The sequence below is a fragment of the Rhinolophus sinicus genome, linkage group LG18 (assembly GCF_036562045.2).
Source record: "Rhinolophus sinicus isolate RSC01 linkage group LG18, ASM3656204v1, whole genome shotgun sequence".
Lineage (NCBI taxonomy): Eukaryota > Metazoa > Chordata > Mammalia > Chiroptera > Rhinolophidae > Rhinolophus > Rhinolophus sinicus.
This window is the reverse complement of record NC_133767.1, coordinates 17,186,420-17,199,201: the sequence shown is the minus strand read 5'-3', so window position 1 is coordinate 17,199,201 and position 12,782 is coordinate 17,186,420. Positions and strand designations below refer to the sequence as shown.

General features: G+C 55.7%; 1 protein-coding gene across 1 annotated transcript; it reads left to right on the top strand.

The window, feature by feature from the left end:
- Positions 1 to 242: 242 nt before the first annotated feature.
- LAT (linker for activation of T cells) lies at positions 243 to 5,734 on the top strand. Its single transcript, XM_074322593.1, has 12 exons — positions 243 to 701; positions 896 to 923; positions 1,013 to 1,047; positions 1,271 to 1,358; positions 1,490 to 1,554; positions 1,649 to 1,678; positions 1,759 to 1,822; positions 1,892 to 1,986; positions 3,562 to 3,624; positions 3,841 to 3,903; positions 3,994 to 4,079; positions 4,566 to 5,734. The coding sequence occupies exons 1-11, from the start codon at positions 599 to 601 to the stop codon at positions 4,059 to 4,061; spliced, it is 702 nt and encodes a 233-aa protein (XP_074178694.1). The 5' UTR covers positions 243 to 598; the 3' UTR covers positions 4,062 to 4,079; positions 4,566 to 5,734.
- Positions 5,735 to 12,782: the final 7,048 nt, after the last annotated feature.

Genomic DNA, 12,782 nt, shown 5'->3' with positions numbered 1-12,782 from the left:
TGCCCCAGGCCCCTCCGAATTCCCAGTGCCAGCCTCTCCGTGCTGCGTCTGTGGCTGGCCTGCAGCTGTCTCATCCTCCCCCACTGGTATGTCCTGGAGGCCAGCAGCCCCTTTTTGAGGACCTGGGGGTGGCTCCTCAGGTCTCCTCCCCCCCGTCCCCACTGGCTGGGTGGGGGTGGGAAGGGGGTGGGTGCAGCCGGTTGAGGAGCCCGATGATTTCCTGCCCTCACCCGGTGCTCACCACAGCTTCCTGCCGCAGGCAGGCGGGCAGGCGCTGAGGAGGCAGGCGCGGAGCCGGGGGGCAGGTAGGCCTGGGCGCGGGGTCCACACCGGTGGCTGGTGCCCCAGACTCCAGGCTAGGCCCTGGCCTGACCACCCTGGGATCCAGGGTCTTCCAGAGCCGGCTCTGACCGCCACTCAGCCCAGTGAGGCAAGGGGATCCGGGCAGCCCTCGAAGAGGGTGCGGCTGCCCCCTCAGTAGGCTCCTAGCCGGGTGTGCTGGGCCCAGCACCCCTGCTAGCCCAGCTCTGCCCCCGCTGGAGCTCTGCCCCGGAGGGCGTTCGGCCAGCAGCCAGGCCTGGTCCCAGCTCTCCTGCAGATGGAGGCGGCCGTCCTGCTCTCCTTGGTGCTGGGCCCCCTGCTGCTGCCTCTCTTGGCTGTGCTGCTGACGGCACTGTGTGTGCGTTGCCGAGAGCTGCCAGGTGAGTGGGCGCTGGCAGGGGCACCAGAAGCTCGGACGGACCCACAGGGATCCTCGCCCCCCCATGCCCGATCCCTTATGCCATTGTTAAGTGTCCCGAACTCTGTCCTGCACATGGACACGGAGAGCCCCAGACTTCATCATCCTGTCCCCAGTCACCCCCTCTTCCTGCCTCACTGGCCCTCTCTTCCGCAGACTCGTATGACAGTGTACCGTCGGATAGGTGAGTCTGCCCTTGGCCCTTAACACCCAATGCGAGGCTGGGCCTGGGACCTCTCCTGGCCCCTTACCAAGCTCTGTCTCTCCTGCCAGTTTGACCCCAAGTAGCATCATGATCAAACGGCCTCGTGAGTACATGGAGGGTCCCTTCCTTCTGGGGGAGGGAAAAGAGTGTCCTGGCATGTGAGCAAGTGTGTGCCTGACCTGAGCTGGGATGGGGAGGAAGACGGGTGCCCCCAGAACTGGCCAGGGCACAGAAGTTTCAGGGTGTTAGTGTGCCCTCCGGGGCCTCAACTGCGGGAGGGGCATGACGTCCAGAGTCATTCCTTCCGCTTGATCCTGTGTCCTCAGCCACGCTCGCCCCCTGGCCACCAGCCACTTCTTACCCACCTGTTACGTCCTATCCACCCCTGAGCCAGCCAGACCTGCTCCCCATCCCGTAAGTGGCCCCTTCTCCTCTAACCCCCTCTCTCTACCTCTCAGCTCCTTGGGTTGGGACCCCTTCTCTTTTGCAACCCCCGTTGCCCCAGAGCCCCAACCTAGGCATGACCTCTGACTTTTGACTCCCAGGAGATCCCCACAGCCCCCAGGGGGTTCCCACCGCGTGCCATCTTCCCGGCAGGACTCAGATGGCGGTAAGTGTGGAGCGGGGCCCAGGGCCTGGGGCTGGGCACACGAGAGGCCCCACCTCAGCTGACTCAGTCTCCCTCTCGTTCGCTCTCTTTGCAGCCAACAGTGTGGCAAGCTACGAAAACGAGGGTGCGTCAGGGACCCCGGTGCCCTGGCTGGGGGTGGGGGGCCTGACCCGGGCTCTGCTGACCCCTGTGTCATTACCGCAGAGCCAGTCTGTGAGGACGACAATGAAGACGATGACGAGGAAGATTATCACACCGAGGGCTACTTGTGAGTGGTCAGGAGGGAGGAGGGGGTTGAGCCCCGGTCTTTGCTCACTCGCCCTTGACTTCCCCTCAGGGAGGTGCTTCCTGATACTGTCCCGGCCACTGGCACCGCTGTCCCTGCAGCTCCGGTGCCCAGCAACCCCGGCCTCCGAGACAGCGCCTTCTCCAGTGAGTCCCACTGTGACCACCGCCCGCCTCTCAGTGCCAGCCCCTCCACGCTCTCCTCTCCGGTTGTTTCTTTGGTGCTTGCGACCCCTCTGCGTTCTCCTTCTCTCCATAAAACTGCCGTCCTTCAGAGAGTGCACTTCCTGCTCCAATCTTCTGATTTTCCTACCTGTTCTGTCCTATTTCCTATCTCTCTGTTTGTTTGTTTTTTCCTTTTATTGTCTGCGAGATTTCCTTGACTTTGTTCTTCTTTCAGTGCTATTCCTTGACTCTCTTTTTTTGGTTTTTGTCGCCACTCGGGAAACTCTTTCTCGATTTCCGAATGGTCCTTTTTCATAGCTTCCTGTTCTTGTTTCACGGGGGCAAGGTCACCTTGTAAATCTCGAAGGGAATTGACTATAGGTTGTCTTTGTTGTTTTTTGTTGTTTTGGAACTTTTCTGCTTCCTGCATTGTCTGTTTCCTTTGAGCTGTTTTTCTCCCTTCGTTTTGGTCTCATCCTGCCTGTGAAAAGCTTTCTTCAGCGTCTGTTACTCTCTTCTCTACATATACGTGCCCCTCACTTCTACACCCTGGCTTCATTTGCCATCCAGATTTTCAACTCGTCGCCTCTTTCCTGAGCTCCAGACCCTTTGTCCAAGTGCTTCTGTTCCTTCGTTCGCTCATCCATTCATGGATTTACTGGGTACCTCGCATAGAAGAGCCAATGAGGCAGAGTCATGATAGAAGAACTGATATTACTGAGAGCCTAACACATGCTCTACTAAGAGTTTCACGTGTATTAGCATATTAAGCCTCAATTCCCAGGAGCTATTGAGCCTGTCCCTTCCCCTCCTGTCCCTCAGTTGTCCCCTCTGGACAAAGGCAGGGTTTATTTATGTAACAGATGCTTGGTAGCACCTACTGCTTAATACTTCACACTTCATAGTCACTCTGTGGTCCTCACACCACCACAGTGAGATGCGTGCTGTTTCTCATCCTATTTTACAGATGAGAAAACCGAGGCCCAGAGAGCTTGGGTAGCTTCTCTGAGGTTACGTGGTTGGTTAGTGCTGGAGCTGGATTTGAACGTGGGTGGTCTGGCTCCATAGGCTTGTCCACGTTCTCACAGAGAAACACGATACTATCAATGGTGATGGGTCCTAGGAAGGGACTAAGGCAGAAGTGTGTGTGGGGGTGGGGTGGGGGTGGGGGGGTCAGGGCAGGCCTGGCTGAGGAAGAGGGGCCAGTTCGGCCAGTGGCATCTCTGACTTCGTCCAGCCCTGGGTGTCGTCTCCCCCGCCACACATGCCATCCAACCCCACTGCTCTGAGCGGCTCTTTGTCCCTGTTCCCCAACTCGGGCACTGATGCGGTCTGTTGCCTCTTCTGTTCCACAACTGCATTCCCTCTGACCAGTTCTGGTCAAGTTGCCCAATTCTCTCCATTGCCACGGCCTCTGCCCTCGTCGTGGCCACTGGCGTCACTGGTCTGGAGCCCCCTGTCCGGGTGTCTGTGCGGGAGTCTTTAGTGGCTGTGGCTGGGTGTCTGCACTCGGGGGCTCTGGGTAACAGCGCTGATGGCTCTGATGGTTTCCTATAGTGGAGTCGGGAGAAGATTATGTGAATGTTCCTGAGAGTGAAGGGAGTGCACAAGCATCTCTGGGTGAGTGGCCTGTGCCCCACGGTGCCCTTAGGGTTCACCTTCCCTCCCTCCCTCCCTCCCTCCCTCCCTCCCTCCCTCCCTCCCTCCCCTTCTCCCTCCCCCTGCCACCCCAGCCCCACTCTCAGTGTGGTACTGCCCACAACCTTCTATGGCCTCCTCACCTCCTGCTCTCTCACCTGCGGTGTGGCTGTCCCTCCTTCTGACCTGTCCCCGCAGATGGGAGCCGGGAGTACGTGAACGTGTCCCAGGAACTGCAGCCCACGGCTAGGACCAAGCCTGGTGTGTGCTGGGGGAGGTTCAGAAGCTGGGGAGCTCCCTGAGTGGGGGGTTGGTTTGCAAGCTGAAGACCAACTTCCCTCCCCCCCGCAGCTACCGTGAGTTCCCAGGAGGCAGAGGATGAGGAAGAGGAGGCTGCTCCAGATTACGAGAACGTGTAGGGGCTGCACTGAGGCCTGGTGAGAGGCCCTGCCCTGCCCTGCCCCTCCCTGCCCTGCCCTGCCCTGCCCTGCCCTGCCCTGCCCTGTCCAGCTCTGCCCAGCCCAGCCCAGCCCTGCCCTGCCCAGCCCTGCCCTGCCCTGCCCTGCCCTGCCCTGCCCTGCCCTGCCCAGCCCTGCCCTGCCCTGCCCTGCCCTGCCCTGCCCTGCCCTGTCCAGCCCTGCCCAGCCCTGCCCAGCCCTGCCCTGCCCTGCCCTGCCCTGTCCAGCCCTGCCCAGCCCAGCCCAGCCCTGCCCTGTCCAGCCCTGCCCTGCCCAGCCCTGCCTTGCCCTGTCCAGCCCTGCCCAGCCCTGCCCTGGGCCTGTGGGCTCCTGGCCCTTCTTTCACCACCCCTCCCTACCATCTCCAGCCTATCCTCCCTGACTCTGGGGACACCACCCCACCCCCATACGCACACCTCCTGACCCCATAACCGCTCCCTCTTTCCCTACCCTCTTGTGTTCCAGTCTGAGGCGAGCCTGTCCGGGAACTAGCCTTGCCTGGGAGGCCTGAGCTGGGCAGCAAGCAGTGCCCCTGGGGGACCACTTGGCACCCTGCCCTGGCTCCAGCCTAACAACCTGAGAACTTTCCCCCTAACTTATTGTTACTGTGGGGTCCAGTCTGTGTACCCCCAACACTCTGCACCTTCTGACACAGCCTGAGAATGAACTGCTCTGGCCCCAGCCCTACTCAGTAATAGAATAAAGGCTGGTATGGTCTGTAGTGCTTTTGGCTTTGGAGGACCCAGTGGTCAGAGGCAGGCTGTGCCTGAGGGCGTGTGTGTGTGTGTGTGTGTGTGTGTGTGTGTGTGTGTGGATTCTCCATGGGGACTCCATGCTCTTGAGGGGCTGAGTGATGGCCAGGACATGTCACCTTCTGAGTGAGGCAAGTCTGACCCAGGCTGGCACTTCCGGGGCCCAGATGCATTTCCTCCTGAGGAGATGATGGCTGTGCTGATGGGTGATGAGGGCTGGGCAGGGCGTGGGGCTGGAGGCACTGGGTGGGCATCTAGACCCTTCCGTGCTGGCCCCCAGTGTCTTCTCTTTAAAACAAGGGCGAGGAGTTGATGACCTTGAAGGACTTTCTGAGATCTTGCCTTTTGTGGTTCTCAACAAAACAGAACCTAAAACTTGTCTGAACAACTGAAAAGAGGAATGCCCAATGCAGCGCTTTTCAGACTTGTGTGCCGACAGCTCACCTGGACGGTTTACCAAAATGCAGCTTCTGACTCAGTCGCGTCTGGGACGGGGCCTGAGATCCTGCATTTCCAAGGAGCTCCTAAGTGGCTCTGATGCTGCTTGGACGCAGCAGGGGCTGGTGGGTCCCCAGGCCACTGTGATTGGCTCCGCCGTGGGCATGTGGCCGAGCCTGGGCCAATGAGGACCAGCCGTGGGACTCGGCCAGGAAGTATAGGAAAGGAGACGCTTTTTGTGTTGATGGCAAGTTGTTAAGCTGGAAAGATGAAGTCCTAGAGCCCCTGCCCGAGAATGAAGCCAACATGGAGGGCACAATGGCCCAGAGATGGACAGGGCCAGCTTCCTGATGGCGTCAGAACCCCTGGATCCAGTCCTGCCTGAAGCAAGACACCCCTTAGACTTCCCAGTTCCATGGGCCAATAAATTACCATTTTCTCCCACTGGCTTGACTGGAGTTTCTGTCTCCTACAACCAAAGGAGTCGTGAGTGGTAACGTTGTTGGGGTCCCTGTGGCCTCCAAAGGTAACAGTAATAGCTTCTCTGTATCGATTGCTTTTCTCACGCAATCATCATCACTCCTGTATTGTGGGTTCCTGTAGGTCTCCTCATTTCACAGGTGAGGAAACACAGTCTCGGAAGGGAGACATGAGTTAGACTGAGTGGCAAATCTGGGCTGCGCTCTGTGGCTCTCGGCCCCCAGAGTTACAGCTGCCAGGCTCCTGCTCAGGGTGTTGTTGAATGTGCCTTCGGCCCCAAATGGGGAGGCTCAGGAGAAGCCTGATTGGAGAAGGGAAGGAGGGAGATCTGGGGAAGCAGGTTGGACCGAATGGATATCAACAGGCGGCGTGAAATCATTGTATCTGGGAGACATAGGAAAGGGCAGAGGCCCCTAGGCACCTGGTCTAGTGGACAGAAACCGTTTACCAACAAGGTATGTTGGCACAACCCCCTTGGAGAACAATCTGGCAACACCAATAAATCGAAGGTGGTGTTTCCCTTGACCTAGCACCTTCCTGGGTATAAACCTGACCAACTAGCCTAGGGACTAAGGGGGCCAGTACAAGACGCTCAGGGCAGCAGTGTGATGGCCAACCGCTGGAAACAGACAACCTCAGGAGAACCGCCAGTTACCCCTGCGGACCCAGCAGCAGATAAGAACGAATGCATATTTCCCGTCATCTGGGGTAAACATACCAAGAGAATGTGGAGTAGTAAAAGGGAACACGTTTTATTTACATGAAACTAAAACCATGAGGAAAAGAGATGTGTTGTTCAGGGATACGTGTGTTTGTGTGCGAGGATTTCAGGACAGGCAATGGGGGTGAGGAACCCCCAATTCAGGGCACAGGTGACCGTGGGGCAGTGAGCGGAGGAGGTCAGAAAGCCTCAGTGGTGCATGTAGCATCTTATGTTTAAGCAGGGTTGGGCACACAAGTGTTTGATAATATGATTCTCTTAAGTGTTTGTGTATCTGAATGATTTCATAATAAGAAGAGAGAGCAGGGCTCAAAGAGAGCACAGATGGGGGGGAGGGTCGGGCAGCTTTAGGAGATGGTGAACAGTAGGCTGAGAGTCACAGGGCTGTCTGTGCCAAGTGGGTGAGTTGCATACAGCGCTCCAGGGCTTAGGAGCAGCATGTGCAAAGGTCCTGAGGTGGCAACAGTGAGGCTGTTGGAGTAATCCACATGAGAAACGGTGGTAGCCTAGCAGACGTGGCAGAGGCAACTCAGAGAGGTAGAATGAGGCAAAGGTTGGGATGTGGTGACAGGTTGGCTGTGAGTTGTGTGTCACAGGGAAGCCCAGGGTGAACCTGCTTCCTTGCTTTGGTGGGTGGGTCGGGGACATTCTGGGAGGTACCAGGCACCTTTCCATGTGTGTTTCTTAGACCAGGGATAGGATATGGCCTTGATCCCACCAGCTAATTGTCAGGCTGGACAGACAGACAGTCAATGCATCGGGAGGTAAGGGGCTGGGGCTGGGGTTTCTTAGCACAGAGTGGGTTGCCAGGGAGACTCCCTGCAGATGGAAACTGGGGAGCAGAAACAGCTTTTTCCTTGAAGTCGGTTGTTGGAAGAAAGGCAGATTTAGCAATAAGTGAGTATTTTCCAGAATTGCTGGGGGAGACGTCTGGGTGCTTCTAAAAGCCATCAGAAGGTAACAGTTCTTGTGACTTGGTTTCTCTCAGAAGCAGTCCTCGAGACAGGGTCTTAGCACACGTGGTTTCTTTGGGAGATGGTTCCAGAAGACCCTGGCAGGGGAGTGGAGGAGTGAGACAGGAAAGACAGGCAGCCAACAAAGCACGCATCACAGAGCCAGGTACCACTGTGGGTCTCGAGGGCACCATCCTGCCAGGGCAGCTGGGAGGCAGCAAGGAGTGGTGGGTGTGAGCCCTCCTGCCTGGGGAGGGACCTGGGGTACTTATACCTCCCCTCCCAGTTGTCACTGGTGGAGGGCTGCTCTCAGGGGTGTCAATTGTTCAGCTTTTCAGGCCTGCCACTCATCTGGGCACAGAGGGCTCCCATGGCCAGAGCAAGCCCTGAGCAAAGCAAGCCAGGCGCTGGCAGCCTTGCAGGCTGGTGCACACTGAACCGTGACAAGGGCCTGCTGTCAAGGTATTGCGTGCAGCAGGAGTGCTGGCTGTTGGTGGCGCGTGGTGTGGTTTTTCCCAGCATGCATTGCGTGGCTCATGAGTTCTGGGAGAAGCTTCTTAAGAAAGAATCCTGCAGTCAGGGCAATTTGAAAGAAGCCGCACTCTCCAATACCCGTTTGCAGAGTCGAAATGCACATGCATCAGTTGATGGCTCTGACAGAAACCCTGTGGTAAATATCTTTGCATTTCCTAAATTGATTTGACTTCCTTTAAAACAATGGTATTATTAGCATTTTGCAGGCCACCTTTGAACATCTTTTAGAGGGTATCTTTTGCTGTTGCCTTGCCAGCATGGTTCCTCCTCCTTCCAGTGATGCCTTTGGATGTTGGCAAGGCAGGAAGTTCCAGACTTGCTTTTTTTGCTCACCCTCCACCTCATCTAACTGCCTCCTCAGAGACCCCTGGGTTTTACAGCACGTAACCCATCAGTCCCGGCACGCGGGTCTGCCCACACAGCTTCCCAGTGTCCTGCTTCCTCTGCAGGCCCCACAGGGAAATCTCTCTGGGCTTTTCTCAGCTCTTCTTTATGTTTTGGTGTTATTGGTCTTGGAACTGATGAGACTGCGTTTGGTGGCAATACTGTGTTTCCCCGAAAATAAGACCTAACCGGACCATCAGCTCTAATGTGTCTTTTGGAGCAAAAATTAATATAAGACCCAGTCTTATTTGAATATAAGACCGAGAATATAATATAATACAATACAATACAATACAATACAATACAATACAATACAATACAATACAATACAATATAATATAAAATACTGGGTCTTATATTAATTTTTGCTCCAAAAGATGCATTAGAGCTGTGTCCGGTTAGGTCTTATTTTCAGGGAAACACGTACACGTCAGGAGGCTTAAATTTTAATCTCAACGCTGCCATTAGGTTTCTGGACGTTGGGGACAGTTGGGATGTTGGACTTAAATTTGCAAACCTTCTTATTCTGGGACCCCCATCCCCAAAACGTGTCCCTGCAAACAAACGAGTAGGAACCCTTGTTGCTGAGAAGGTCGGAAACGTTGAGGAGTCAGAGGCCTGACTGATCGCCACCTCTACTTTCTCTATAGCCTCCATTTTCAGAGTCTGTCCCTGTGTGGTCATGCAAAGGGTCTAGCAGCTCCAGGGACCATGTCCCATCCTGGGGACGAAGTGCCCCTGAATCTCCATCAAAAGCCTAAACTTACTCTAGGTGCCCTAGCTTGGGACACATGACACTCTGAACCAGTCACGGGCTGGCAGAATGCCACGTGCTGATACGGAAGCCTGTGTCATATGCTTTACCCCCAACTCTAAGGGACTGGAAACAGGGAAGGCACCCCCAGAAAATTGGGGCTATTGCTGAAAGAAGGGAGGATGGCTATTGAGATGCATTTGTTCCACTTATTGTGTGCCACACTCACAATTTTATTGAGTCTCATACACTCCGGTCTATCAGGTATGAGGAACCCCTTTTGTAGAAAAGGAAACTGGCTCAGAGAGGTTAAGCGATTTGCTTAAGGTCACAGAGCAAATTCCAAAGTTACATATAGAAATGCAACCTACTTTAGGGTGGGGGTAGGGAGGCTATGTACTGGTTAAAAGTTGGTGCTGTGGGGGAGGAAGAAACTCTTGTCTACCCTCCAGGTTCTGTCAGCTGGTCTGATCATCAAATAGATGCGAGATTAGCGAGAGAAAACCAAATGGAATACATACATGGCTGTGGGAACCCTGCATACATGAGAGAGTTGGAGACCCCACATGCAGGAGAGGTTCAGAGGCAGAAAGGGAGCATGAGACTATAAGACATCCTGAGCTAGGGGTGTGGTAAGGTGTGTGGGGCCTTCAAAAGGTCACTGCAGGACGGTAAGAAGAGCAGTTCAATAATCAGTAGTTTGTCCTGCCCTGTAGACAGGTCAGCAGAGGTTATCTCTGCTCATCCCTTATCATGGGCAAGGACCCGAATTCAAATTCTTCTAGGTAGTTAAGGGAGGGGCAGAAGTTTCTCTTGAGCTTGAAGCTAAAGTTGCCTTTCGCTCAAAGCAGTCCACATACCACAGAGGCCTATCTTGGGGTGACTCGTTCTGAACCCCACAGTGCAAAAGGAGAAAACAAAAAGGCAAACCAAAAGAGAAGTTCTCTGGAGAACAGTTTCCTTTGCATAAGTGGGGAATAAGGCTCTCTGTGTTCTGGTACCCCTCACCAGGGAAAACGTGGGCCTGAACTCCGGGGGTCACCACGTGAAGGGCACCCGTGGGAGAAGGCAGCATGGAGGTGAGCATGCCGGTGGGGGAGGTGGGGGTGGTGGAGGGCGGGGAGGATGGGTTCTGCGATGGGGGCTGAACGCCTGGATCCATTTGCTCCTGACACTGGCTCCACCCTTGAACTCCTCAGTCACACGTTTGTTCGCTCATCAACAGCCTTCCTTGACTTGGCTCAGCTCCAGCTGGCGCCTCGTTTGCATGAAAGGGCCCTGAGTCATTTAGACAGGATGCTGTGGAGTGCTGACCTTCAATGAGACCCACCGTCAGGCCTCACACATGCCACGCGTGGTACCACACACTGCACAGACGCCTGTTTCGTCTCATTGTCCCTGTTTTACCAAGGAGGAAGCTGAGGCTGAGAGAAGGCCTGTGGTCGGACCGAGGGAACCGCTGGCGCCCTCTCCCTGAGCCCCCAGGCAGCCCCTGCTCCGCGTGCCCCCTTCCGTGCCCATTAGTCCCACCTCAGGCCTCTCTGTCCACCGGGAGCTAGCTGGGCAACGGAGGCCGGCTCTGGGGCTGTGAGCAGCTCCACTCTGGGCCTACGTTGGGGCCCTCTTGCCAAGGACACAGGCCTGTGTGAGACCGAGGGGGGGATGCTTGGAGCATCTGTGGTCCCGTGGGCTGGGAGGGCCCCTGGAGAAAGGGGTCGGGTGTAGGGTCTGTGACCTCATCCCCGGGGGACCCCTGGACCTGTCTGCCCCTGCATGCACTTTGGCGGGCCTCTGAGCATTTCTCACCCTCTCCACCTGTCCCTCAGGCTCACCAATTATCTGTTTCCGGGCTTCCCCTCCAACACCTCACACCCCAAGCCCCGGCTCTGGCCCCCTCTCTCCCTGTCCCACTTGCTGCTTTCTTTTTTTGCCTCAGTCTTAGGCTCTTGGCCTCTCTCTCCTGTCTCCTTTTGTCTCTGTGTGTCTCTGTAACCGGTCCCCTTTGTGACTCCTCCGTCTGCCTCAATCTGCTTCTCATTCTGTCTTGGAAGCTCTATCTCTCCTCTGTCTCGCTGTCTCTTTGTCTCGGTCTTGGATCTCTCTCTCTCTCTCTCTCTCTCTCTCTCTCTCTCTCTCTCTCTCTCTCTCTCTCGTTCTCTGTCTCCCTCCTCCTCTCCCTGCCCCTCCCTTCCCACATCCTGAGTTGTCTTTGGGGAACCGGAAATTTGGGGGATCAGAGAGATACTGGGAGGCTCAGCTGCTGTCGCCTAAAGATAATGTGTGCGGGGTGGGGGGGCGCTGGGGTTGGATGGGGGTGGGGGGAGCCCAGAATCCACTGCGTCTTCCTCCCAGCCCTGGCACGCGCAGATAGACAGAGGAATTATGTCACCTCCTTGGGTCACAGTCCCACCCTCGGTGGAGGGTGCCTGATGAATCAAATCCAGCAGCCGGGCCAGAGCAGGGCTCAGTAAGACCTAGTGAGTGAGGGGTAGGCGGGCACGTGCTGGGGTGTCTGAGGGTGAGGCTGGCTGGGGCTGCTGAGGGGCTGAGAGGGGGGATGGGCTCCCCACCCCTCAGTGGTCCCATCTGTACCATGGCTGACAGCACCTATTGTGTGACAGGTCCTGTCTACTGTTCACTGTTTCAATCCTCACAACACCCCTCTGAGGGGGATACTGTTGTTAACTCTATGTTACAGATGGGGAAACTGAGACACAGAGAAACTCAGTGACCTGCCGAAGGTCACACAGCTAGGAACCTTCGACCTTACAGGACTCTGACGGAATCAGATTGGTCATTGGCGAGGTCTGGCTGTGCTGTATACGTGCCCATTTTCAGTAGAGGCAGCATCAGCTCACCGTAAATTCCTCTCAATTCTGATCCTGGTTACAGAGAAAGGCTCTTTTGGGTGCTGCTATGTGATGCCTTTAGACACTTGCTAACCTCCCTTCTACACAAGGGCAGGACACCTCAAATGCAGTGCCCTGAGCAGGCAGCTCTATGGAATTGGATCTTTGTTTTGATTTTGCTGGATTGGTTTCTTAGGGTTTCCTTTTACTTAGGGCAACACTGGTGCTCCATCAAGGAGTGTGACGTGTAGTTGCCTTTTGAATGAATTTACGTTTAAAAAGAAAACTGATAAGAAAATGGGGTACAGGCAGTTATGCATATGGTTAAGATCTTGAATGTGAATTCAGAGTTAAATTTTAGGAAATCCAAAACCAGCTGGAGACTGAGAGCCCTTTTCTGGCTCTGCCTTGTCTCTCCCAGTCTGGCAGAGCCGCCCAATTGCCTGCCTGAGACCACACAGCCAGCCAGTGGCAGCCATTGCAGGGTTGTAGTGATGATTGTTGTGGCACCGTAGCCTGGGAGACCGTTCTGCTCCTTCAGAGCTGCTGGTAGCAAGCAACAGAAACCAACAGGGCTGCGTGATTCATTGGAGGGGAAGCCAGGCCCAGAGGATCACGGGAGAGGGCAGAAGCAGGCTTGGAAAGCCAGCAGGAAGTGAAGGGATAGTCCTGCTAAGCAGATGTCTGCTGCAGCTGTGCCCAGACACTCCCAGCTCTGCCAGCAGGCCACTGGCTTGACCCCCAGCTGTCCCTTCCGCTTTGGTCACCTGCACCATGCCCTTGGACCAGCCCAGTTTCCACACCCACTCCCAGGCTG

Coding starts and splice junctions, on each gene's coding strand:
- LAT (XM_074322593.1), top strand. CDS start 599: ATGGAGGCGGCCGTCCTGCTCTCCTTGGTGCTGGGCCCCCTGCTGCTG. Junction 1,679..1,758: donor GGCAAGCTACGAAAACGAGG/GTGCGTCAGGGA, acceptor TCATTACCGCAG/AGCCAGTCTGTGAGGACGAC. Junction 1,823..1,891: donor TATCACACCGAGGGCTACTT/GTGAGTGGTCAG, acceptor ACTTCCCCTCAG/GGAGGTGCTTCCTGATACTG.